At 42.6% G+C, this 25,817-nt stretch overlaps 1 protein-coding gene across 1 annotated transcript; it reads left to right on the top strand.

Annotated features, from left to right (window-relative positions):
• The first annotated feature begins 448 nt into the window (after nucleotides 1-448).
• SNX5 (sorting nexin 5) lies at nucleotides 449-25,817 on the top strand. Its single transcript, XM_081014908.1, has 13 exons — nucleotides 449-598; nucleotides 6,415-6,519; nucleotides 8,033-8,143; nucleotides 9,709-9,830; nucleotides 12,051-12,174; nucleotides 12,811-12,906; nucleotides 13,765-13,870; nucleotides 13,965-14,040; nucleotides 17,919-17,958; nucleotides 19,603-19,689; nucleotides 20,533-20,692; nucleotides 22,111-22,196; nucleotides 24,180-25,817. The coding sequence occupies exons 1-13, from the start codon at nucleotides 536-538 to the stop codon at nucleotides 24,228-24,230; spliced, it is 1,227 nt and encodes a 408-aa protein (XP_080871034.1). The 5' UTR covers nucleotides 449-535; the 3' UTR covers nucleotides 24,231-25,817.

Here is a 25,817-nt window from a genome sequence, read left to right as displayed (position 1 = left end):
ATGTTAATGTTTAAGTTAAATTTTATAAGAACTGTGATTTGGAAAACCATTAAAAGGATATGCAATGAAATTCAACCAAGGGGAAGCGAGGAAGTCACTTAACAATGTTAACAAGTGTAATTTTCAATTTATGTTTGTTTGTCTTATGTGTTTGTTTGTTTATAATGTTGTGAAAACCAATAAAAAAAATTGGGGGGGGTAAAGGGTTAATGCAGCCCTTGGGCCATAGAGGGGTGTGTTGTGTTGCGTGTTGTCCAGGCTTACATCGGGACCTGCCGGCCGAAAGGCGGTCGCCTCAGCTCTCCCTCCTGGGCGGGCCGGCGCTGCCCACCTTTCCTCCCCATCCCCGGACACGGGACTCAAGGCGGCTTAGGGAGGAGAAGATGCGCGGGCAGCTGCAAACGGGGCTCGTCTACCCTTTTCTTATCTCTAGGGCGGGGGCGGGGCCGCCTCCTCCTCCCGAGCGGCAGAAAAGGCGGCGCGCGGGGGAGCCTCCGCGGCTGCGCAGTGAGGGCCGCCGAGGCAAGGCGCTGTCATGTCTGTGGCCGCGAAGGAGCAGCTGCCGCGGGAGGAGGAGGAGAAGGGGAGCCGGGAGAAGGTGAGTCTCGCGCGGTGCCGGGGGGGGGGGCGGGCGAGGGGGAGCCCTTCTCTCCGGGCTTGGCCTGGGGGGGGGGGAGGGAGGGAAGGGAAGCCTCTCCACAGCCCCGCCCGAGAAGAAGCGCTTCCCGTCCCCTCCCCCCCCCGCCTCTTTTCCCCTCAGAGAAGCGCTGCTCTGTCAGGCGCCCGCATATTTTGAGGGGGGGGGAGGGAATGCGCGCGACTTTTACCCAACTGAACCCCCCCCCCTCCTCTCTGAGGCCCAGGCGCGGAGCGGAAAAAGGCCTCCGGAGTCCGGGCTGGCGGCTCCCGGGGAGCGAGTCGGTTCCGCTTCGCTTGTGGACGGGCGTCGCTTCCTTATTTATTTATTTTTTTTAATGATCTTTATTCCAAGTTTAAGATTACAAAAAGAGAACAAAACAGTACAAAGTACAAAGAAAAGCTTAACCATAACAGAGCAAAAAGAAAAAAAGAGAACAATAGAATAAAATATATTAAAAAAAGCAAGACAAAAGATATAAAAATGCGTTAAATTAAAATAAAACAAAAACAAATTAAACCTTTACATAACTTTTTCCCTTTACTTATTTCCTTGACCTCCTCTCACCTCCCAATTTTGTATTCTAGTTCGGATCATTTTTTCAGCAAATCCTTCCAACCTTATTTTCATTTACGTATTTTAATTTAAAATATTATAATTAAACACCCTCTGTTTCATCAATTTCATCAACTCATTGGACGGGCGTCGCTTCCTGGGAGGGGAGGGGGCCGCTTACCTGCGCCTGCCTGCCCGTGTGGACGCGGCCGGCCCGCTTCCTGCGGTGCCTGCTTCACCCCCCCCGAGGAGGGGGCGAGGTTTGCCTTGGAAAGCCCCGCGAGGCGCTTCCGGGCTGCGCCCCCAGCGCGGGTGGGGAGGAGGTGGGACGGGCTGCAGTCCGGACACGGGGAGATGCGCTCGTAGGAAGCTGCCTTCTTCCACCATGCCAGGCCTGTGGTCTGGTAGCTCAGTACTGCTGGCAGGGGCTGGCCGAGGGATTCAGCACGGACACTCAGGTCCAGCGCCGAGGGCCTTCTGGCGGTTCCCTCATTGCGAGAAGTGAGGTTACAGGGAACCAGGCAGAGGGCCTTCTCGGTGGTGGCGCCCACCCTGTGGAACACCCTCCGATCAGATGTCAAGGCAATAAGCAGCTGTCTTATCTTTAAAAGACATCTGAAGGCAGCCCTGTTTAGGGAAGTTTTAAATATTTTATGCTGTATTGTTTTTAACACTCGATTGGGAGCTGCCCAGAGTGGCTGGGGAAACTCAGCCAGATGGGAGGAGTATACATAATAAATTACAGTGGTACCTCTGGATACGAACGGGATCCGTTCCGGAGACCCGTTCACATCCTGAAGTAAACGTAAGACGCGACTGCGTGTTTGTGCATGCGCGGGTCGCGTTTTGCCGCTTCCGCGCATGCGCGTGACATCATTTTGCACATCTGTGCATGCGCAAGCGGTGAAACCCGGAAGTAACATGCTCCGTTACTTCCGGGTTGCCGCGGAGCACAACCCAAAAATATTCATCACGAAGCTACTTCAACCCGAGGTATGACTGATTATTATTATTATTATTATTATTATTATTTGGCCGAGGTTCCCTCCGAGCCCCACCAGGAGACCCTAAGGACTGAACTTCATGTATGCAAAGGAGATGGGCGCCTGTTGCTGGAGGTGTCCGGTTTGGCCACAGTGACACGCCGCCCTAGTGATGTCCTCTCTGTGTAGGGCTGCGCTTGAAAAGTGCTCAGGGATTCCAGCTGCCTCAAAGAGCTGCAGCCAGATTGTTATAGGGGAGCAGACGACTTGCTAGAAGAAGCTCCCAACTGGCTACCAGTCTGTTTCCGGGCACAACTGAAAGTGCTGGTTATGACCTGGAAGACCGTATTCCCTCATATACCTGCCCAGGTTTGGAGATATTGGGGGAGGCCTTTCTTTCTGTCCTTCCACCCTCACAGGCAGGCTTGGTGGGGATGTTCTCGGTGGCTGCTCCCAAACTTTGGGGCTCCCTCCCTAGGGAATCTAGATTAGCTCCATCCTTCTTTCCTTCCACCAGCAGGTGAATACTTTTCTGTTACAGCAGGCTTTGGGGAACTGACTGTTTTTAATGAAAGTGCTGGTGCCTTGCTTTTTTTTGTAATTATTGGTATGATTTTAATGTATTTTATATCTGTATATAGTTTTAATTCTATCAGTAGTTTTTCAGTGATTTTTTTTCTTTGTGCTTTTCGAGGTTCTTGTTTTTATCTGTAAGTCAGATTGAGTCATGTCAGAGAAAAAGGAGGGGAATAAATAAACGATGCCAGTGAACTGCAGCCCATCTCCAGTCAGTTTACTTTTAAAATTTGTTGTGCAAAGAACTACTACCATCCTGTTCAGTTCAGCCCTAGATCAGTGGGACTTCTTGTGCAATTCTCTGCAACTTTACTTGGAAGCAACTTCCACTGTTTTCAGTAAGGCTTATTCTTAGGAAAGTGTGCATAGAATTGCAGCCTAAAATTTATTTTGTAGAACGTATATACCATTGATTGATAAAAAACACACACACAACCCCCCACTCAAAGCTGTTGAATGCTATGATTATGCTGTGCCCACATTTTTAATATGCCTTCATCTTAACATCAAGTCGACCTCAATTTGTGACCCACATTTTTATATTTTTAATAGAATAATGCTTAATAAATCCTTACAGTACGTACTGTGGTTCCCCAGATGGTGTTGGACTGCACTGCAACTCCCATCATAGTTTCTGACTGCTGCCAGTTGAGTGTGTTGGCTGAGGCTAATGGAACTCTAAGTCCAACAGCACTGGAGGGCTACAGCTTTCCTTCCTTGTTTGACTGGGATCATTAATTATTAGCCTGCAGGCAAAGTCAACTCTGAGTAGGAGTAGCATTGCGTACCACAAGTGGACATGCTGGAAACCAATCTGCATGTAATGTGAAGTGATCCTAAATTGCACTATGAACTTCATGCATAATCTGTTGCTTATTCTGGAATAGAGTGTTATCTGAGCGGAAGCTGTTTCTTTTGTCCAGTATCCTCCCCCCCCCCCCATGTACTCTGCAATATATATTGTTTTGACAACAGAATGTGCCTGGGCAGTTAAGATAAGTAACTTCAGAATAGCTGTATAAACCTTTTGGCAATTGAATGTGCTGACATGGCACACAGTCTACGGGCAACTCCTGTTTTGTGTGCGTTCAAAGAGTGCCTGACCGTAAATGCTGGAGTTGTTTTTGGACCCGGAAGTGGGCAGGGTGGGCTTATGTGCACTCCACTGACGCGTGCAATGACCCAGAATGTAACCCCCACACAAAATGGGGGTTGCCTGTATATACATGTAACTTCAGAAGTGCAGGAAGCCCTGATCCCGCTAGGTGACAGAAGTTAGGGTCTATTTTTTTCTTAGAGTTTCAGAGCATGGAACAATGTAGTACATCAAACAAGCAAGAATATAACACAAAGCAAAAAGAAAATCTAGCCAGTTAAACACTCCAAAAGGCAATAGCAGAAAATTAAATAATGGGTAGGGTGGAAGAGGAAAGGGTAGAAGATTGAGATGATGTAACAGCTTCCCCCAAAATGTGTTTTGGGTTCAGAGGGAGGCTGATATGACCACCTGCTACATTAATAAGGAAAGGGAACCAAATTGGTTGAAAACTCTGTCCGTTTGAGCCTGTTGAGCACCAAGCTTCATAGGTCTGTTCCTCACACAGGGCAACATGCAATATACGGTTATACCAGGCTGTAAGTGTAAAGTCAGATGATCTTGGAGGGGGAAAGGGGAAAATATGCAAAATATTAATTAATTAACAATTTGTCTGTTTTCTGAATGGCAGCAGGCAGGCTTTTCTTTACCCTAGACCTGCTACAATACTGAGAAGTCTAGTGCAGACATGACTTAAGAATTTTTTGCCACGCTCCCTGTTGGTCCAAGTTCGTAGAGGCACATAGCAGCAGCAAATGTGACGACGTGGACATGATTATACTTGTGCACACTTTTTGTACACATGGGTCACAGACATGCATACATATAGACAGGCGGTACTTGTATGCACTTTTATGTGCCTGCTGCGTCAGCATTTGAAACTAACCGGGAGCCAGTCGCCTTTTGGAACTAAGGAGCGCCCCCTTGTGACCAAGGGGAGATAGATATCCTGCCACTTGTTTGTGACAGAAATCACCACCACAGGAGCGCAAGAGTAGTGTTCCTTGCTGACTAAAACAGCTGAAAAGCTGTCACCAGCTATTGAGCTTTTGGCTTTCCTTTTCATCGCTGCTCCCCTGAAGCCTTTTCAGGGCTTTTTCTCAGCTTGAACTCACTGAAACTCAGTTTCAGCACCTCTCAGGTGGGCATCATTGCCATTCTGAGAGAACGAGTGAGGTGTTCATGGTGAGTTTTGGCACCTCTTTTTCTAGGAAAAGTAGCACTGTGCCTTTTGATGTGCTGAAGAGACTCCCTTGTGGTACTCTTGGCATAAGCAAACAAAACTCTTTCACATGCTTAAATGGATTCCTTCTCACTTGGGAGTGGGGAGCAGGATGAACAGCTAACTTTGCAGGTAGCAACTGAAGACCAAAGCAAACTGTCCTTCTGTGGTCTGGCCATTCCCACCCTCTACCCAGGATTCCAAAGGCTGTAGCAACTCATTTTTCAGCCCGCCTACCCTAACCTCTACCTCAGCCCCTCTCTGCCTTTGCTCCACTGTTTCGTTTGTTTCCTTTCCACTCGGCTCAGCTTTCAGTTCCTTGCTCCTAGATGGACGACATCTGATTTTTCACATTGTGATATATCACTATTAAAAAATTCCTTCCAGTAGCACCTTAGAGACCAACTAAGTTTGTTACTGGTATCAACTTTCGTGTGCATGCACACTTCTTCAGATACCAAGAACTAGTGATATATCACTAGTTAACCATCGCAGTACAGTACACCAGTATATTACAATGTCTGAAATAAGGAGGGGCAGCTGGGCTGTGGAGGGAGGGAAGGTGCAGGCAGGCAGAGGAGCACCTTCTTGGCTTTCCTCTGCCAAGGCCACCACAACGTGAATCGCTCTCTGTGGTCCTTCCCAGCAATCACCACCCAACAGATCTTCACGCTTGCAAGCTCAAAAATTCTGAAACTCTTATTGCGATCTGAACTTCAGACCGGTTTCAGACGATGTATTGATACATCACACAGCCCTAGTTATGACTCTGATTTCCATCACACACACACAAACACACACACACACACACGATGGAACTCAGGGAGAGACCTCAGTTGAAGATCTTAATGCACTAAGAGTGGTGTGGGAGGAACTCATGGGGGCAACCAGTTTTGATAAACGATGTTGAAATTAATTCTAGCCCTTCTTTTGAAATAAATTTTGAAATAAAATTCAAATTAACTTTCCGCCAGTCCTGCATAGGCTTCTCTGAGATTGCAGTATAATTCTAAACTACCTAAATGCCATGCTGCTCCTAAGGAAAGAAAAAAAAAGTAGTTTTATCTTCCCCACCCCAAGTCCTGTTTTTGTTCAATTGATGTTATAATAATCCTCTCATATATTTTTCATGTATTGTTACTGCTAATGGTTACAAATTGAGATTAAACTCTGGTAAGGACTCCTCAGCAGCAGTACCACAGTAAATAGGTGACCCAAAGTTTGCTTCCAAAGAATTGCTATTCCTATCCCATCCTCCTAGCTGAGGTTTGATGGGTATGGAGTTGGTGTAGGAAGCTATTGCTGAGATCTCCAGCCTTCTAAATTCCTTCTGCTTTCATTTTAGATGAGGTCTGTGTCTGTGGATCTAAATATTGACCCTTCACTGCAGATTGATATCCCTGATGCTCTCAGTGAAAAAGACAAAGTGAAATTCACAGTCCATACTAAGGTAAGATGGCAGGGAAGAAGGATAATTAAAGTTGGGACAAAGCTACAACTTTGCCATGTTTAGTGACCAAGGTAACTTCTATGAAGTTACAGGTTAGTGAACATGGCTTGGGAAATAGCCTTACCTCACATAAATTGAAATGAAAGCATTTTTATGCCAGTTTTTTTTTTTTAAGATGATGTGCTCTGTCTCTCCAAAATTATCTCTTGGGAAATCTTCCCTCTACAGTGGACCCTCGGGTTATGTACCTCTCTGGATATGTAATCTTTGGGTTGCCAAAATGGCAAACCCGGAAGTATTTTTCAGGGTTTTGCCACTCGCGCATGCACAGAAGTGCTCTGTCGCACCGTGCATGTGTGCAGAAGCGGCGCCTCTGGTTACAGATTTTATTGCGGTATGTACAGACCCCCAAAACGAATTAAATCCGTATCCAGAGGGTCCACTGTACTTTTTATTATGATATTTTCTTTTTTCACTTGCTTCCATATACATCTAAATACCTCTTGTACTAATCAAGATTGAGCAGTGTATTGAAAACCACCTGAAAAGCCATATATCATGTTTCAAACCAATATATATGTCCATTTATATAAAATTAAAAATGAACCATGGCCAAAATAAGCTGAGATTTTGTTTAAATTGAATAAAAGCAATATTTCAGGGAAGATGTTGCTCATGGGTCATTTTAAGATATTGGTTTGGGGTTCAGAAATTTAAGATACTGATTTTTGGTTCATTTGTTTAATCTCACTTTGTATTCACACATTACCGTATTTTTCTCTCTATAAGACGCACCAGACCACAAGACACACCTAGTTTTTGGAGGAGGAAAACAAGAAAAAAAAATTCTGAATCTCAGAAGCCAGAACAGCAAGAGGGATTGCTGCGCAGTGAAAGCAGCGATCCCTCTTGCTGTTCTGGCTTCTGGGATAGCTGCGCAGCCTGCATTCGCTCCATAAGACGCACACACATTTCCCCTTACATTTTAGGGGGGGAAAAGTGAGTCTTATAGAGCGAAAAATACGGTATATTACTGCTTTTAATAACATGTAGTAATTCAGATTTGATTTCAGTAAGTGGGGGGCGGGGAGATTTGGGTCTGTAAACTTAAAATCAGTTCAGTCCTTTTCTGTTTGTTTGTATCTTGACTTCTAAACAGTTTTGATGGCAGCTGTGCTGCCTTCATGGATCTGAATATGGAATATGGTTGCAACAGCAAGTGAGGAAAGCTAGGAGTGGAGTTTTGTGTAGAAGGGATGTAAACTCCATTTCTGGCATTCAGAACAAATTTCTCATCTCTTGTCTCAGAATCCTTTAATTTTACACGTGTTTCTTTACACCCGGCTCCAGTTGGTGGTTCTCAGGGTTCTAGTTTTTTTAAAAAAGTAGATCCTACAAACCTGAAGTCTTCCCACCCATGTTCCAGCTTAACAGTCTCAAAAGCCTACACTATTTATTATTTTTATTTTTTGTATTAATGAGGTCCAAAGGAGTAACTTATTTCTGTTTTCAGACTACACTGCCAGTTTTTCAGAGCACAGAATTCTCCGTTACAAGACAGCATGAAGATTTTGAGTGGCTGCATGATACATTTATTGAGACAGAAGAGTATGCAGGACTAATTGTAAGTACTTACAAAATCTGATTTAAAATGCAGACATATTTGCTAAACAGTGAAATTACAAATTGCAAACAAGTAATTCTGTGGTTTCTGATTTTTTGTTTTAGAATTTCATAGTACTGATTCTTAATCTCCAGTGTATATTGATATATATATGTAGCCTTGAAACTCATTTCAATGCATGAGTGGGGTTGCTATGGATATTTCAGTTATGCACCCACTTAACCTGGGATTAAACCCCATTGGGTTCAGTGAGGCTTACTTCTGAGTAGACATGGGTAGGATTGCACTATTAAGTAACCACATTTCAACTCTTTACAGTACAGTGGTACCTCGGGTTACATACGCTTCAGGTTACAGACTCCGCTAACCCAGAAATAGTACCTCAGGTTAAGAACTTTGCTTCAGGATGAGAACAGAAATCTTGCTCCGGCGGCACAGCAGCAGCAGGAGGCCCCATTAGCTAAAGTGGTGCTTCAGGTTAAGAACAGTTTCAGGTTAAGTACGGACCTCCGGAACGAATTAAGTTCTTAGCCTGAGGTACCACTGTAACTAATTTTGAGTTTATCAAATAATGAAACCTTATTGAGGGCAGCAAGATGATAATTTAATGAAGTAGTGATACTTCATTGGTGGGTTCTTTTGTGAAATTGCCTCCAAAAGGAGATCTGAGAAGAGCCAGAGATGTGGATCTTGCGGAAGTGCAGTTAAATTCTGCTTTATTTTGCTAATCTTATAATTGTTTGGTTTTCTGAGTATTCTCCAGTTAAAATAAATTTTATTGTACTATTGTTGGTTTGGACTTTTTTTAGATTGTTGGTTTTATTGAAGACTGAAGTAGTTGAGAAATGACATATATGTTTAGCAGCAAGAGTGTGTGTATTCTTGTGTGTGCTAGAGTGCTGTTCTCAGTTTCAGCTCGCAAGAGCATTTGACACCCCTCAAGAATTGCCCCTATTTTTTTGTGCTAGGGGCTCATACAAAGGCAATGAGATTATTGTCAGGACTTTGCACACTTCAAATTTCATCATTTTATTTAAATTAGACATACAATACAATACTACTTTTTTGAGATGCAGTTTTGCATTTACTTGTAATGTGCTACGTCTCCACCCTTCTATCCTGAATCTCCGTCCCACCAGATCTGTAGCTACAGATTTGCCCTTAGAACACTCTGAATACATTGGTCATATTTTAGTTCATTTCACATCTTTTCAGCATTTACACTGCTGTTCTATAGTGAAATATTGTTATACTATACTGTACCTAAGTTATCTATTATTTACTTTTAACAAATTATATACTACTTAATTACAGTAGGAGACACAATACAATGAAACTAAATATGACTAAAAGCTATTATTCTATTAAAAAATGAATAAAAAAGTTTTCAGAAAGCACTGAAAGCTCAACAGAGAGGTGGCTTTTCTGACCTCAGCTGGAAGGGATTTCCATAAAAATTAGATGTTTGACTTGCAGTGTTCTTGTGGAAATTGCTAGACAGTAGAAATTACTGAAGTTCTCTTTTTGGACAAGGAGGTTCCTAACAACAGATCTTTTTGTCTAAGATTCCTCCAGCACCTGCAAAGCCTGACTTTGATGGCCCCAGAGAGAAGATGCATAAGCTTGGGGAAGGAGAAATGTCTATGACAAAAGAGGAATTTGCCAAAATGAAGCAAGAGCTGGAAGCGTGAGTGTGATCATACTTAACAAAAAGACCCTCTATATCCCATGTAAATGTTTGCTTGCTGACAAATCTATGCGAGTGTAAAGAAGGCTTCTGAACTGTCAAGACTCTACAGGTTAAAACAGCCTAGTAAGTTTTCTGAATTTGCATTGTCTTCCCACTCCTCTGCATGGTCTGTTAGTTTAGTTTAGTTTAGTTTAGTTTAGTTTAGTTTAGTTTAGTTTGTTGCATTCATATCCTCCCTTTATTCTAAGGACAATATATGGCCCTGGATAGCTCAGTTAGTTAGAGCATGGTGCTGATAATGTCAAGGTTGCACGTTTGGTCCCCTTATGGGACAGCTGCATATTCTTGCATTGCAGGGGTTAGACTAGATGATCCTTAGGGTCCCTTCCAACTCTACAATTCTATGATTTTATCCTCTCAGCAAACCTTGTGTGCAGGTTTGGCTCTGAGGTAGTGACTGGCTCAAGGTCACCCAGTGAAAGTCCAAGTGCCAATGGGGATTTGAAGCCAGTTTCCCCAGTCCTAGTTAAAAGCTCATGTTATTTAAATCTGTTTATACACCACTATTCAGACAATTTGTCATTTACAAGCTTAAGAAAACCTATAACATAAGTAAACATTTCAATAAAGCTACAATACATGATAGCAGTCTGTCATCCAGTGTTTGTGAAAGGTTGGGGTAGGCGAATTCACCAGTCTCCAAAAAGAGAACAGACCTGTCTGGTAGACTATTCCAGAGCATCAGAGCTGCTACGAAGAAGGCTCCTCTCCTGTTTGAGGGTGACCTAGGCTTCCCATAAGACATGTTTCAAAATAGGGTCTCCTCAGAAGACCCAAAATAGGGTCTCTCAAGTGCTGGGAGAATTTGCACATTCTCAGAGATTACTAGAACCAAGTTGTTGAGGATTTTAAAGTTAAGAACCTGTGCTTTGGATTAGGCCTGGAAATCAACTTGGGATTCAGTTTGAAGGCAGAGTTGCTGTTAGTGTGAATGTCATCTGTCCAGCTAGCTGGTATTCAGTCTGTTCTGGAAGGAGTTAACATGCACACACGAAAAAGAAGAGATAGGGAGCCTGTGGCTGGCCAGATTGACTGACTATTCTGACTGGATCAAATTAGGAATTGGAGTCAGCAATGGAGGGCCACAGGTCCCCCATCCCTGCCTAGAATGATCTGGCTTGTAGACTCTTTGATTCAGCATTGTCATTGGAGACAGATATGTATGGTGGCTTGTAGCACCTTTATCAGTTTAGCATCACAGTCAATTTATCAGCCTGCCATGAGAGAAAGCCTTGCAGTATTTTTTTTTAGTGGGATTAAAGGGTAGGTCTTAAGTCTGAGAGGTTGAATACTGATTTAAAATATCAAGATATGGGGGTGTGTGAAGAAGCTAAAGTTCATATCTGGATACAAGAACCAGTGCTTTTTTTTCTAGGGGGATGCAGGGGTATCCTAAACATTTTGTGAATCTAAGTTTGGCCTCATTGAGGGGCAGTATCTCAATATGAGTAGGAAAATGAGAGCACCCCTAAACATTTTTTTAGAAAAAAAGCTCTGACAAGAATTGTATGTGATGGAAGTCATCCAAGTTCAGCAAGGGAGATGAGTTTGCTGTGAAGCAGGTGCCCAAAGTCCTGTTTCTGGGGATGGTCTATAATTCCAGTCTGTGGCTGTGCTTGTGGTTCCTACTGCCAGATCGGGAGCCGTACACATAATTCGAGGTATATGGTCATTGCAGCTGCTGATTGTACTAGTGGGTGAGAGAGTGGCATCTAATCTGTCATCTAAAATGTAAATTAGAAGTTATGGCATTCATCATTGAAAGCAATTACAGTCATACCTTGGTTTTTGAACAGCTTAGTTCTCAAACCTTTTGGCTCCCGAACGCTGCAAACCCGGAAGTGTCTGTTCCGGTTTGCGAACTATTTTTGGAAGCTGAACATCCGCAGCTTCCAATTGGCTTTGGTTTCCAAACATTTTGGAAGTCGAATGGACTTCTGGAACAGATTCTGTTTGACTTCCAAGGTTTGACTGCAATTGGCTGTGATTCCTGAGGGGCAGATGACACTTTGGGTGCCTTCCAGCTTCTCGATTCTATGCAAGAAGATACCTGCAATGCTTGTATGCACAGCCCACTACAATGCAGGTGCACCTTAGGCCGAAGTGTGCACAATGTGGGGCACATTTTTTTCCATTCCAATATTTTTTTTCTTCCAGGGAGTACCTTGCGGTGTTCAAGAAAACCGTATCGTCACATGAAGTCTTCCTTCAGCGAATTTCTGCCCACCCTCTTCTCAGCCAAGATCACAACTTTCATGTCTTCCTTGAGTATGATCAGGATGTAAGGCACATCTGCTTTTCATTTATTTACATTATTTCTTAACCAGCCTTCATCAAAAATATTCCAGGATGATTTACAGATCATTAAATTTAAACATCAAAATTCATAATTAATATAAGCATTAAAATATAAAATCAAAATTATTCCAAATAAAACAATCCAGAAAATTACAAGAACCACTGAAAGAATCAAGCCCCAAAAAATCCTGTCAAAGGAAGGCAAGACTGCATTTAAGCTATATACAACTTTACATTGCTTCCGTAAATAACACCTATTTAACTTGAAGACAGCTGAACTATGGAACTCCTTGCCGCAAGGAAAGTGCTGTGGCAAAGAATTCAGCAATTTTTGAAACGGGATTAGAAATAATAAAATTATGTCTGTAGTTGCTGATTGAATATGCCAAACTCCACCTGCCACAATTTTGTAACTGGCTCTGTTCCTGTAGTGCCAATTTGTCACACGTAGTCCTCATTAATAGCTACCACTCTAAAGTGGGCTCCGTGGGTAGAATGCTGGAAATGCGTGGGTTAGGGTATGGTGCCAATAGCACCAAGATCACAGGTTTGAATTCCAGCATAATGATAATGGATAGTTTATCACTGCCTAACGTGTCTCTTTCCCTATCTCTCTTAGCTAAGTGTTCGGAGGAAAAACACAAAAGAAATGTTTGGTGGCTTCTTCAAAATTGTGGTGAAGAGCGCTGATGAAGTTCTGTTCTCTGGGGTTAAAGTAAGAGTTCTTAAAGCTAGATTATCTCTTGCGTTATTTTCCATAAATCTGTATGCCTGCTTATGTATACTGTATTACTGGCATTTAAAAACCTTTATTCCAGTTGCTCTCTTGGATTTTAATTGATTTCATATAAATGCTGTTGTTGTTTTGAACTGCTTTTATATTTATTTTTTTAAAATCTTTATATATGCAATTGTTTTAACTCCTTTTTTGTATGTTAACTGTTTTATTGTAAATCACTTCAAGACTTTCTGGCATGAAATTGTGCAAATTGCGTTGCTAAGAACAAGCACGTAGGCTCATTCTTCAGCAATGGAGTGGGTTGGAGGGGGGCAAATCGGGGGCTCCAGGACACCATGAATTCAGTACTACTGTGAGCACTCCTCCGCCCTATTTTTGGAGGTATAGACATAACAACAGCCCTCCTGGATGAGAGCAAAGTGCTATCTTCCCCAGCACTTTTCTTTCCACTGTAAAGTAAAACTAACTTATCAGGGTTTTTTTATGGGGTAGGGAACAGAGCTGAGGGAATGGAGATTGCTTGTGCAGTGAACCTAACAGAGCAAGACTTTTAAAGTGTTTTTCTTGTTTTAAGGCTGATTATTTTGAAAAGATTTAAGCAACTTTCAGGTAAAAGGGTGTTGGGGCTGTCATAATTCTGCACACATACACAGACCTTCACATGATGTTCACTTGTTTTAGGGAAGCCTTAAAGTACCTAAATATTTTGTAAATGATTTCAAAAGCCAAGATCGTATTGCATTCCTACTAAAGAGGGTTAATGTGAAAGTAACTCTAGCCGAATTTTCGTGTTTTCTTGGTCAAAACACTAATCATCCGAAAATCTCTTTCCAGGAAGTAGATGATTTCTTTGGACAAGAGAAGACATTTCTTATAAACTACTACAACAGAATCAAGGATGCATGTGCAAAGGCAGATAAGATGACAAGAGCTCATAAAAGTAACTTTTTCACCTATAGAGACACTTGAGTATTTTCTAAATACTGCTCAGTTCAGAGACAAGACTGAAAGTGTTTTGTGTTCTTTCTCAACAGATGTTGCAGATGACTATATTCATACTTCGGCTTGCTTAAATAGTCTGGCTCTAGAAGAACCAACTACCATTAAAAAGTAAGTCCATTCCATTCCTCTTCAAAAATAGCTCTGGCAAAGATTCTCAAACTTTCATTGTACACAGGTTGTACATTGACAATAAAAGTATTATTATTATTATTATTATTATTTATTTTGTCACAGTGACAAAGGCCACTAAGGTTCAAAGTAAATGTAACGTGTCAGATTCATCATCTGCTATCCTGATAACTTTTTTATTTTATTTAAATGGCAGCAGGACATGTTAGGGGTGACACAGTTGAGACCTGTATAATTAAGCCAAACCTGAAAACAATATTAAAGGGAAATTAGAATTCAGAATATTAACTTTTGGTGCCTTCTGTAAATGTGATTAGTTTTCATGCTATTTCCTTTTATTTTTCTGCCTTCGATTTTCACTTTCTGTATTTCTTTCCTATTGATTCTTTTTTGCTAGTAGGTGATATCCAGCTTAGGGAGAAACTGTACTGTTTCTCTAGGACAAGAACTTTCAGCTGTTCAAGAGAACCACCCCCACTTCTCCCTGTTCTGCCACCCCCTTCCAACTTGACCTTTGAATCTATTGCAGGGGATCCTTCCCCTCTCTGGAGCAGATTTACAGGGTGTGCAGGGTGAGGAGAGGGTGAAGAATTTCCATTGCACAACTAAGAATCCTTACACTAGTGGAACTGTTCAGTTGGATACTGTCCCATGTCATATTCAGCATAGACCTATTGATTTCAGTGGGTTTTCTCTGAGCATGATGAATGTTGATATCAACTATTGTCTGTAAATTTCTTTGTTTTTGTCTTAATACTATTGATTTCTCAACTGGCAGCTAGCTGCTTCTGCTCCCTGCATTCTGCTGTTCTTACCCTCTCGTGTAACAGCAATTGACTCCTGTGGATTCATTGGGCTGTATTCAACTAAATTGTTGCCCTAGCAGAAACCAGTGTAATGATTCCCACTAGGGTAAGAGAACTGCCCTTGCTTCTCCTTGCCACCCACACCCTGATCTGCTCTGGAAGGTCTTGAGAGCCCCCAGAACAGCATACAGAGCGAGGAGAGGGGAGAACATTCCATTGGGCAAGCAGAAATGCCTGTACTTATGGAACAATCTCCTTAGGACCCTCATACCTATGGGACCACCTCTCCTGGTATGTCCCACAGAGGACCTTACAGTCTTCAAACAAATACATCTTGGAGGTCCCAGACCACAGGGAGGTTAGGCTGGCCTCAACCAGAGCCAGGGCTTTTTCGGCTGTGGCCCCGATCTGGTGAAACGCTCTGTCACAAGAGACTAGGGACTTGACATCTTTCCGCAGAACCTGCAAGACTGAGCTGTTCCACAGGCCTTTGGCCAAGGCACAGTCTGACAGAACTCTAGCTCAATGGTTGCCATTAATTTGATTTTGAATTGATTTTAAAATGAATTGATTTTAGAATGCTGTTTTACTTTTATTGTTGTTAGCCGCTCTGAGCCCGGCTTCGGCTGGGGAGGATGGGATATAAATAAAATTTTATTATTATTTTTTATTATTAGCGCTACTTTGAATGCAACCCCTTATGGTATTTTTTGCTGCCAGTAAAAGGTAAATGTAAAGGACCCGTGGACGATTAAGTCCAGTCAAAGATGACTATGGGGCACGGCGTTCATCTCGCTTTCAAGCCAAGGTAGCTGGCATTTGTCCACAGACAGCTTTCTGGGTCATGTGGCCAGCATGACTAAACCGCTTCTGGTGCAATGGGACACCATGACAAGTGCCAGAGCGCACAGAAGCACCATTTACCTTTCCACCACAGTGGTACCTCTTTATCTAGTTGCACTGGCATGCTTTCGAACTGCTAGGTTGGCAGGAGCTGGGACAGAGCAATGGGAGCTCACCCCATCATGGGTATTCGAACAGCCAACCTTATGATCAGCAAACCCAAGATGCTCAGTGGTTTAGACCGCAGCACCGCCTGCTGCTAGTACAGTGCTATTCACTTGAGCGTGCTGTCACCTACTGATACAAAAGTGTTCTGAAACTCAGGTTTAAAATTTTACAACTGTACAATTGCTGAACATTCTATTCCAGATCCATGTATGTTTCTGGTTCTTTGCACAGAACAACACCAGCCCTCGTTCTTTTTCTATGGGGTCTCCTTTTTGGGCCAGTGGGCACATCTGGAATTTTGAGAGAGTTTATTTATTTATTTTATTTATTTATTTATTTATTTATTTACGGCTATTAGCCCATGAAGTATGTACAAACATAAAAGCACAGAGGCATAAAGACCGATATATTCGGCACCAGAAGGTGAACACCATGATGCAGGGGTGGGTCATTGAGCAGAGCCAGATAACAGCTTGGGGCCCGGAGAGCTCCAAGGGACGGATCCCAGAAAAAGGAAAACTGAAGACGAGATCCGACATGCACTCTCTTCAAAACTGTCCGATTAGTTTTTGATGTTGTTGTTTTTGGTGGTTTTTGTGTGTGAGATAACCGCATTCAGGAATCTCGCCACCTGCAGAGTTACAGAAGGATCTGTATCCTGCAAAAGTAGTGCGGCATGTGACTCAGCAGGCCTGCCAACCAAGCGCAGTAAAGCAGGACCCAGGAATTTAGTCCTGGCTATGCTATGTAGGGGACAGTTGAACATTATATGTGGGAGAGAATCAACAGTTTTCCCGTCACACACGCATAGCGGAGACACCAAACCCTTGGAAAATCTGTGGCTCAGCAGGTGAGAGAGAGTGCTGTGGGCTCCAGTCACAAAATGGCTGCAGTGGGGGTTGTTGCCTAAACCAAAATGGCTGCCTTAGCTAAGAGCAGAACAAGAGGCAGGACTACAAAATGGCACAGGCATGCCCCATTGCCCCACTCCAATCAATTAGGGGGAGGCACTACATCAGGCACCCCCACATTTTCCCTCTGTTCAGAACAGAAGTGAAGGTGGGTGTCCAGTCCTGGCATCCAATGAAAAGTGGACATGTTTTGGGGAAAGTGTTCATTGTAGGAAAGGGGAAACCAGTGCTAATAGGGACTGAGCACGAAGACCAAATAGTCCCTCATGTGTTGTGCACTTTTGAGGCTTTTTGGGGGGCACACTGATGCCTGTGGGCTCCATGTTGGCAACCTCTAATCTAAGTTGTCTTCTAGTACTATATTATCTTCCTCAAGCATAATTCCTGACTCATCTCTGTTGGACTTGTTTATAGTGATGAAAATTGAGTTCCCTCTGGAAGACTCTGCTTAAAATTTCATTACTGCCTAGCAGGTTTCAGTAGCATAAATACATTCACCAGATTATCCAGTTAATGAGGTGTGGTAGCTTCTGTTGGTCAGGGATGTCTGCACCTCTTGTCTTTCGTATGGCTTCATACCTCTACTGTTAGTACCTCCTTCCTTGCCCTGTGTTCTTCTGTGTCGTCATAACTCTGGAGTCTTACGGAACAGGCCAATCTGTTCAGGCAGGTAGAATCAGAATCTAGTCTTATATAAATAAGCCCACAAAAGTTACCTGCAGTGCCATTTCTTTTACATGCCTGCTAAGGGGCTAGTAGCCTATGTCACTGTGCTGGCCATAGAAAAGGGGGAGCACTCTCCTTCCCAGCCAGCCTGGAAACACAGACTAAAAATATTGCTTTCCTCCAGGTAGACTGGTGGAGGTGATCCAACCTGGAGGTTTCTATCCTGGTTGTGGAGGAAAGACTTTCCTCTACAGTTAGCACAGAAGCCAAATAGTTTGGCAGAGGAGGCGTGGAGCCAGGTCACTGCACTTATGAATTTAACCACTAACTTGGCAGCCATAGCTGATGTGGCCCAACTCCTTGCCCCAGTGCAGGAGGTTTGCTGCTAATATAAAGCTATTGGTGTGAGTTCAGGGTTTGGGAGATACAGTTAACATTCTCTTCTCACCCTATTCCTCCCCAGGTACTTGGTGAAAATTTCTGAGCTCTTTGAGAAACTCCGGGTAACTTTTATTTTATTTTATTTTTTATTTAAAATATTTATATCCCACCTTTCAACAAAAAATAATCTGACCATAACATCCCTCTTAAAAGCAATCAAAACATTTAAGATTGTATTATAAAACATAAGTAGCATAAAGCAGCAAGATAAAAATGTAATCTACAGAAAAAGCAGCAGGAGACAAAACAAAAAACTACAAGTGGCACATGTCATCAGTATAAAACCATATCGGCCAGATGTCTTTCTAAAATGGAAGGTATTTGCCATCTGACAAACTATTGTAAGGGAGGGGTCAGCATTCACTTCATCAGGAGGGACTTCCTATGAGAAAAATCTCTCCTTCGATACAGCCTGACGGACTGCGCTGGTCAGTTGGGACACACAAGAGGGCATCTGACCATGATCTTAGTGGGCAGACCAGTTAATAGTGCAGAAAACAGTCCCTTTAGTATCATTAGCTTAAAAACCACAGGCCAGTTCAACTAAGAAGGTGCTTTAGCAGGAACCAGCACAGCTAACTGACTCGGGGGGGGGGGGCTGTGTTGGGGTCTGGAGAACCCCCAGAACAGTGCCTGGCGGGAGGAAAGGGGAGAATGTTCTATCAGCAAGCTGAAGTGCTTACGCTGACAGAACCATTGGAAAAGTGCAACGTTCAATTCCTCCCCATAATGGATATTAAAGAGTATTGCACTCTGGACCAAACTGAGTTTCCAGACACCTTTTCAAAGGAAGCCCCACTTAGAGTGCATCCAGTAAGAGTAGTCCAGACAAGGTGTAACTAAGACATGTGTTTTCATGGCCAGATCTGTAGTTGGTGTACCAGCTTGTGCTGGGCAAAGGAATACCCACCGCAGCTGTCACCTGAACATAATTTGTCAGAGTTGGGTCCAAGGGTATTCCAAAATAATAACCTGTGTTTAGTGCCACACAGCTTGAACCCCTGTTTCTAGAGCAGCAGTTCTACTGAACTGAACCCTACTGATGTGCACACCATCTTGTGTTTCTGCATGCTCTGTTCTGGATAACTTTGTTGATTTGTTGGATTATTGGGGAAATGTGTGGTGTGTGGTGTGATATGGTTTAGCAGCTACAGTGCCATAAAGTTCAGTATACCTGCTGATGCAGAGCACCATAGCTATTCCTGGATTAAGCTTCATTTGTTAGCCTACAGGCAGTCCATGGAGGCCCCAGGCACTGATCCAGAATCTCAGCAAGGTTGATCTTTGAGGCACCCTATAAGCAAACGACCAAGGTGTAAAATAGAAGTTCCCCAGCACTACTGTCTAGAACAGGCTTCCTCAACCTTGGCCCTCCAGATGTTTTTGGCCTACAGCTCCCATGATCCCTAGCTAGCAGGACCCAGTGGTCAGGGATTATGGGAATTGTAGTCTTAAAACATCTGGAGGGCCGAGGTTGAGGAAGCCCGGTCTAGAATCATATCCTCAAGTCACACTCCTGTGTCCTTGTGTGGGTCATTCAGCAGGGCAGCCAAGGTTGTTTCCATGCCTAAACAGCCCAAGGCCAAATTGAAATGGAACTATTTATTCTGCAGAATTTAACTTTTTTTTCTTAAAGATGCTACAGCCAATATGCACTAAATTTTAAATTGTTTGTCTATACAGTAAATATGTTTTCTTCTCCATAGAAAGTAGAGAATCGTGTTTCTTCTGATGAAGATTTGAAACTATCAGAATTACTAAAATACTATATGCTCAATATAGAAGCAGCAAAAGTGAGTCCTCTCTGAATGTTTTCTCCAGTACTTACACTATGAGAACAATTTGGCTGAACTTTGTACCACAGTTTTGATAACAATGCATTAACATGCTCCACATGATCGCAATCTGAAGGTTGAAATGGTACCAAGATAATGGGGAGACTATGTTCATTGTTGATGAACATTTTTTTGTCATTGAGGTTCAGAACTTCTTTGGCTACTCCTAGACCGATTGCCACACCTGGAGTTCACGACCTTATTCATCTGCTTCTGATGAGAAACTTGCAGCCCTTTCTGATTCAACTATGTCACTAATCATGAAAAAATCAGGAGGTTGTAGTGCTCAAGGTCAGCATATTGCATCCCAGCTTCCAGCATCTCTGAACCTTGGCCCTGCTCGCCTGGACTGATGGGAGATGGGAGTCCAGCATCATTTGGAGGGTACCACGTTGGGCACCATGGACCTAGATTGGCAGACTTGTGCTAAGGAGATAAGCTTCATATCTCTGCTTGGCTATGACTCCCAAAATGACTCCCGAAATGGTTCAAAAAGCAAGGCGCGCCTTCTGATTGGCTGCAGGAGCTTCCTGCACTCAATCGGAAGCCGTGTCGGACGTTCAGCTTCCATAAAATGTTTGCAAACTGGAACACTCACTTCCAGGTCAATTTGTTTGGCAGCCAAGCCGTTCAAGTACCAAGGTACCAAGGCTTATCTTAAACTTCTTCAAAAGTTCTTTGTGCATTTCGGAATGCTTCTTGAGCTATAGATCAGGCTGCATATCTGTATAACATGGGGTGTAGCTTTGAGTTAAATGCCCTGATCAAGAACTGTTTTTTCCCCCCACTCAACCTATTCAGGATCTCTTGTACAGACGTACACGGGCCCTTGTGGAGTATGAAAATTCAAATAAAGCTTTGGATAAAGCTAGGTTGAAAAGCAAAGATGTCCAGTTGGCAGAATCACATCAGCAAGAGTGCTGTCAAAGATTTGAGAAACTTTCTGAATCTGCAAAACAAGGTAAAACCGCTTCAGGGCACCACATTAAGGCAAAGCTTTGCAGTGGATGTGCCTGAGATGTTCTTCCAGAGTTTTTCAGTCTAGAGTTTACTTGCCTTGTAGAAAGATGTAACTTCTGCTTGTGATATGCAGTCTAGGGTGCTGATGACTTTATTCCCTAGCAATCAGCATAGGGATAAACATTGAAATTGCTCTGAAGTGATGGGTGGGATCTCATTTTTCTGCATCAAGTTCAACAAGCAACATCTGAATTGTGGGGATGGCAAATGGAGTCTGGCCCCCTCAGTAACTGTGTCGAGCTTTACAAGAGCATGATTTGTCTTAAAGGTGAGGAAGCAGGAAGCTTATGAATTCTTTAATGGCCTCCCTACCACTTTCCTTGTAATTTGAACACTGACCAAGAGTACTGGATTACCCAATGGGTAGACTTACGTTTTGCAAAGCAAAAAAATGAGTTTGTTTGGGGTTTTTTGAAGCAAAATGACACTTGATATCCCCCCCCCCAAAAAAGAGAAAAAACCCCAAACCAGCTGCCATGGGAAAAATCAGAACTTTGTTAAGACATCCTTAAATGCCACTAGAGTTTTATTTTATGGTTTAGTATTATTTTTGTTTTGAATTACACATAAGGGTAACTATAATAATTTCTGTTCTTCGTGTCTCTAAAGGTTTGCCCTACTGAGCATGAACTGAAAATAAAACCCCACCTGCTTCACCCAGTGTATTCCACATGTACATGCTCTGCCAGCATTGAGCTATTTCTATGAATGAATTTTGTTGGTTTGATTGCTATTTCCTTTCTTTACCTCTACAAAATCCTTCTAAATTTATTACTAGGGCTAACACTAAGGGTTTGGGACAAGTATTCATTACCTTCATCCCAGACTTTTGATTCAGCCGACAACCATTTTGCACGGGGGTTCCTTTCACGGCCCCCACATGCATTGGAGGAACACGTATGAGCCCGCCCTGCCCCCATTACGCCCTTTTAGCGACGTGTTAAGTGACGTTTTCAGGTCACTTCCAGGTTTGGCACCATGGATACGTCCATGATCATGCATCTTTCAGGTACACACATTCATCGGTCGCTGCCTGCATTTCCCTTTCCATAGTGCTATGGAACTCTTTCAGAAAAACTGGGTATTATTTGGAATAGATATATATCAGCATGTTTGGCACTTATTGATAGTTTGACAAAATGGGTTAATTCAGTTACCAAGTTTCTCAAAAGACATAAAACATTTTGCTGCCTGTAAAAGTTACTCATTCCTGTTGGCAAGTACTCAACATTGTTATGCTAATGATTTGTTCATGTGTTTATCATTTAACTCAATTAAAATGAAAGTGTCTTAAGCTATTGGAGCACTAACTAGACTCTATCTCCAAGTGATTTAACGTCTCTGTTCTCCCAACGGCAGAACTGATCAACTTCAAACAGAAGCGAATAGCAGCATTTCGTAAAAATCTAATTGAAATGTCTGAGCTCGAGATCAAGCATGCAAAGGTATGTGTTCTAAAGTAAGACACTGGATGGAGGCTGTCCAGGCTGTCTTAACTGTAGAAAATATTCCACAGTATGCATTTGGGGGCAGTTCAGCTTATTTGTCCTTTCAGGGCTAGCAAAAAAGCCTTTTGCAATATGAAGACTGTTCGGGGGGGGGGGGAATTGCTAATTAAGTAGTTTGATTTAGATTAGTGTGTTTTATGCTGTCAACCAAAACTTTCAATATCACTAAATAAGCCCTGAAGTCTTTTTTTGACATGGTAAAACTTTCCAAATATGGACAGGAAACTTGTTTAAATTTGTTTCAAAGAACTTCTGTGCCACTGCTTTTCTCTGGGTGCAGGGAGGACTTATATATGTCTGAATTGAGTACTCTGACCTTTAAGGACATTCTCTTAGAGCCTTTTATATGAATAAGAGTCAGCTATGAAATGGCATGGTTTGTTTAGGAGGAGGGACTACTGGAGCATATAATTAAGAGCAAGGTGCCCAAAATGTTGAGAATTCACACTGCGTAGCCATATCCAGGGGGAGGGATGTTTTGTTCTTATTCTTATACAGAAGACCTACTTCATGTGTCTACTTAATTTTAAAACCTCCACACAAGTGCATGAAGCTCTTTCATGTCAAGCCTCAACTCAGGAAGGTGATGGTCTGAAGAAAGGAACCTGCTATACTCAAGGCTTCCCATGCAATTTTGAGACCTCGTACAAGAAAATCCCAGTGTCCGACCATACACCTCCACACAGTGGCAAAGAAAGCTTAGTCATGGTCTATTAGTGCTTGGAAAGTTCATTTTTAAAAGAATCTAGTTCTGGTTCATCCTGCCTATACAGGAACTAGTTCCAGTTTATCCAAATGAACCTTTAGTCTAGAAAATTTTTCTTTTCTGCAAAAGAAAAATAAATCAGCATTCAGATCTTATAAGCTGCTGTGATGAAGTATAAGGTCCGACAGTGAAACAGAGGTCACAGACAATAAGTTGTCTGACAAACAACACACCAACAGGTGAAGTTTCCCCCCCCCCAATTGATTTCCCATACCAGAAAAGACTGTTTAATATGTTTCAGCCACACAGCTGTTAAAGGCATAAGGCATCATTCACTTTGTCCCTGTCTCTGTATTACTTGTTGCAAGTTGCTCCTGTTGGAAGAGAGCAAACGGCTTCAGCAGGGAAGATAAAGAAAACCCCTCCATCTGATTGTTTAGAAACAGTGACTTAAGACATTAGCCACAGCAGCATCTCTATCTGGCTAATAAAGTCATACCATGTTGCCTCCACACTTTGTTTCCTAACTTTCTTTACTGATGCTCAGTAGTGTTTTTTTAAAAAAGTAACAGCTAAGAGTTTGGCAGGGGGAGGTATTGAATGTGAAGATGAACTAGAAATCATTCAAAGTTTTGCACCAAAATGAATTTAACCCACCTTTATAATATTTATTACTTATACCCTGCCATCTGGCTGGGCTTCCCCAGCCACTCTGGGCGGCTTCCAACCAAGTATTAAAATACAGTAATACATCAAACATTAAAAGCTTCCCTAAACAGGGCTGCCTTCAGATGTCTTCTAAAAGTTTGGTAGTTGTTGTTCTCTTTGACATCTAGTGGGAGGGCATTCCACAGGGCGGATGCCACTACCGAGAAGGCCTTCTGCCTGGTTCCCTGTAACTTGGCTTCTCGCAGTGAGGGAACCGCCAGAAGGCCCTCGGCGCTGGACCTCAGTGTCCGGGCAGAACGATGGGGGTGGAGATGCTCCTTCAGATATACTTTAGTTCACCTGGCAGTTATAGTAACTGCATCTGCATAGGGCTACAGTGTTGAGTTTATGTATGTAAACTACCAAACTGACTTCAGTATTTCAGATAACAAGAAAAGCACATTGAACGAGACTATTTGAAAATACATTGGATTATCTTATTCTGTGGTTAGGTTTGATGGCTCCCTGTCTCCTCCACCTAACGGACTACTTCTTTTGCCTTCCAGAATAATGTTTCTCTCATACAAAGCTGCATTGAAGTGTTAAAGAAGAACTGAAGGCAACTTACCTGTGGGGGGTGGAGTGAGGAAGGCACTTGGAAATTGCACTCAAACAGCCGCATGGGACTGTTTCTAGCTTGGTTTCTCTATACCACCTTTTTCTGGCTAAAAACCTAACCAAGTTGACACTAATGCATTGATCTCAATGATAAAAAAAAATTGCATTACATATAGATTTGCTTGAATTTCCACTGACGTGTTAAACCTCAGGGTAAGCAAACAATATGTGTATGAGTTTGATAACTGGTAAATTACTATTGTGGAAGAAACTGGTTTCTGGGAAAATGCCTTAGCACTGGAAATGAGTTTGTGCAGTGGAAGATTTGAAATTACAATCTGTCATGGTGCCTGTTGCATATATACCATAACCCAAATATCTCTATTTCCGTGTGCAAATGACTACAGCTAATGCTTTGCAGTTTTGTAAGGAAATGCATTAACATTAAATTTCATAAACCTCTACTGCACTATTTTTTGATTGTGTATGTACTCTTGAATACAAAATAAATGTCTACTCTTGATTTATGTAGCATTTAATTGATGTGGAGTCTCCTTTGCTCTTGCAACAGTAATAGGCATCTATGTCCCACGTCTATTTTACATATTGAAAAGTGCAGTGTGACTCTCGTTCCACTGGCTGAAGCGACTTAGTATTGCAACAGAAAAAGACAAGTTTATTTGATTTGATTTAATAATTGTATTCCACTTTTCCAACAACAAAGGTGGCTCACAATAACCACCATAACATTAAAAAACAAACGAACATTGAAATCACAATAATAAATTGAAACAATGATTAGGTAAAGGTAAAGGGGACCCCTGACCATTAGGTCCCCTTGTGGCTGACTCTGGGGTTGCGGTGCTCATCTTGCTTTATCGGCCGAGGGAGCCGGCGTACAGCTTCTGGGTCATGTGGCCAACATGACTAAGCCGCTTCTGGTGAACCAGAGCAGCGCACGGAATCACCGTTTACCTTCCCGATGGAGCGGTACCTTTTTATCTACTTGCACTTTGATGTGCTTTTGAACTGCAAGGTTGGCAGGAGCAGGGACTGAGCAACGGGAGCTCACCCTGTCACGGGGATTCGAACCGCCGACCTTCTGATTGGCAAGTCCTAGGCTCTGTGGTTTAACCCACAGCGCCACCCGAATGATTACTGTTCAATAAAGTCATAGTAATTCATAGATTTGCCAGGATACTTCCTAATCACAAGAAGCCTTACTCCACAACAACAGCAAAATGAATTAATTGATGGCTTGGAAACTACATTGGTATGTCACCAGGGGAGTCCACAACTTCCCAAGGAAGGCTGTTCTAATGTTGAACAGCTCTTAATGTCAGAAAGTTTTTCCTGATGTTTAGTTGGAAATCTCCTTTCATGTAAATTGAAGCCACTGAGTTGAGTCTACCCTCCTGGTGATACTATACCAGTTACCTGTCATCTGCACTAAATGAAAGTCTGTTTCTGGGGCCAATGTCTGATATTTAATCAAACTCCATTGAAGCAGAATTTTTTTTTCTGTAAATGGTTGCTGTTTGTATTATTTTGGAACAATAAACTTTATAATTTTCATCATTTCTCTA

Source organism: Podarcis pityusensis (genome assembly GCF_964106645.2).
Source record: "Podarcis pityusensis genome assembly, chromosome: 7".
NCBI classification, from domain to species: Eukaryota; Metazoa; Chordata; class Lepidosauria; order Squamata; family Lacertidae; genus Podarcis; species Podarcis pityusensis.
Note: the sequence above shows the minus strand (reverse complement) of the source record. Positions and strands in the feature narration are given on the sequence as shown.

What these genes read in the sequence shown, in the direction of transcription:
- SNX5 (XM_081014908.1), top strand. Translation starts at nt 536, where the DNA reads ATGTCTGTGGCCGCGAAGGAGCAGCTGCCGCGGGAGGAGGAGGAGAAG. An exon ending in ATGAAGCAAGAGCTGGAAGC is followed by an intron (nt 9,831 to 12,050) that starts GTGAGTGTGATC and finishes TTTTTCTTCCAG; the next exon opens with GGAGTACCTTGCGGTGTTCA. An exon ending in AGCTCTTTGAGAAACTCCGG is followed by an intron (nt 17,959 to 19,602) that starts GTAACTTTTATT and finishes TCTTCTCCATAG; the next exon opens with AAAGTAGAGAATCGTGTTTC.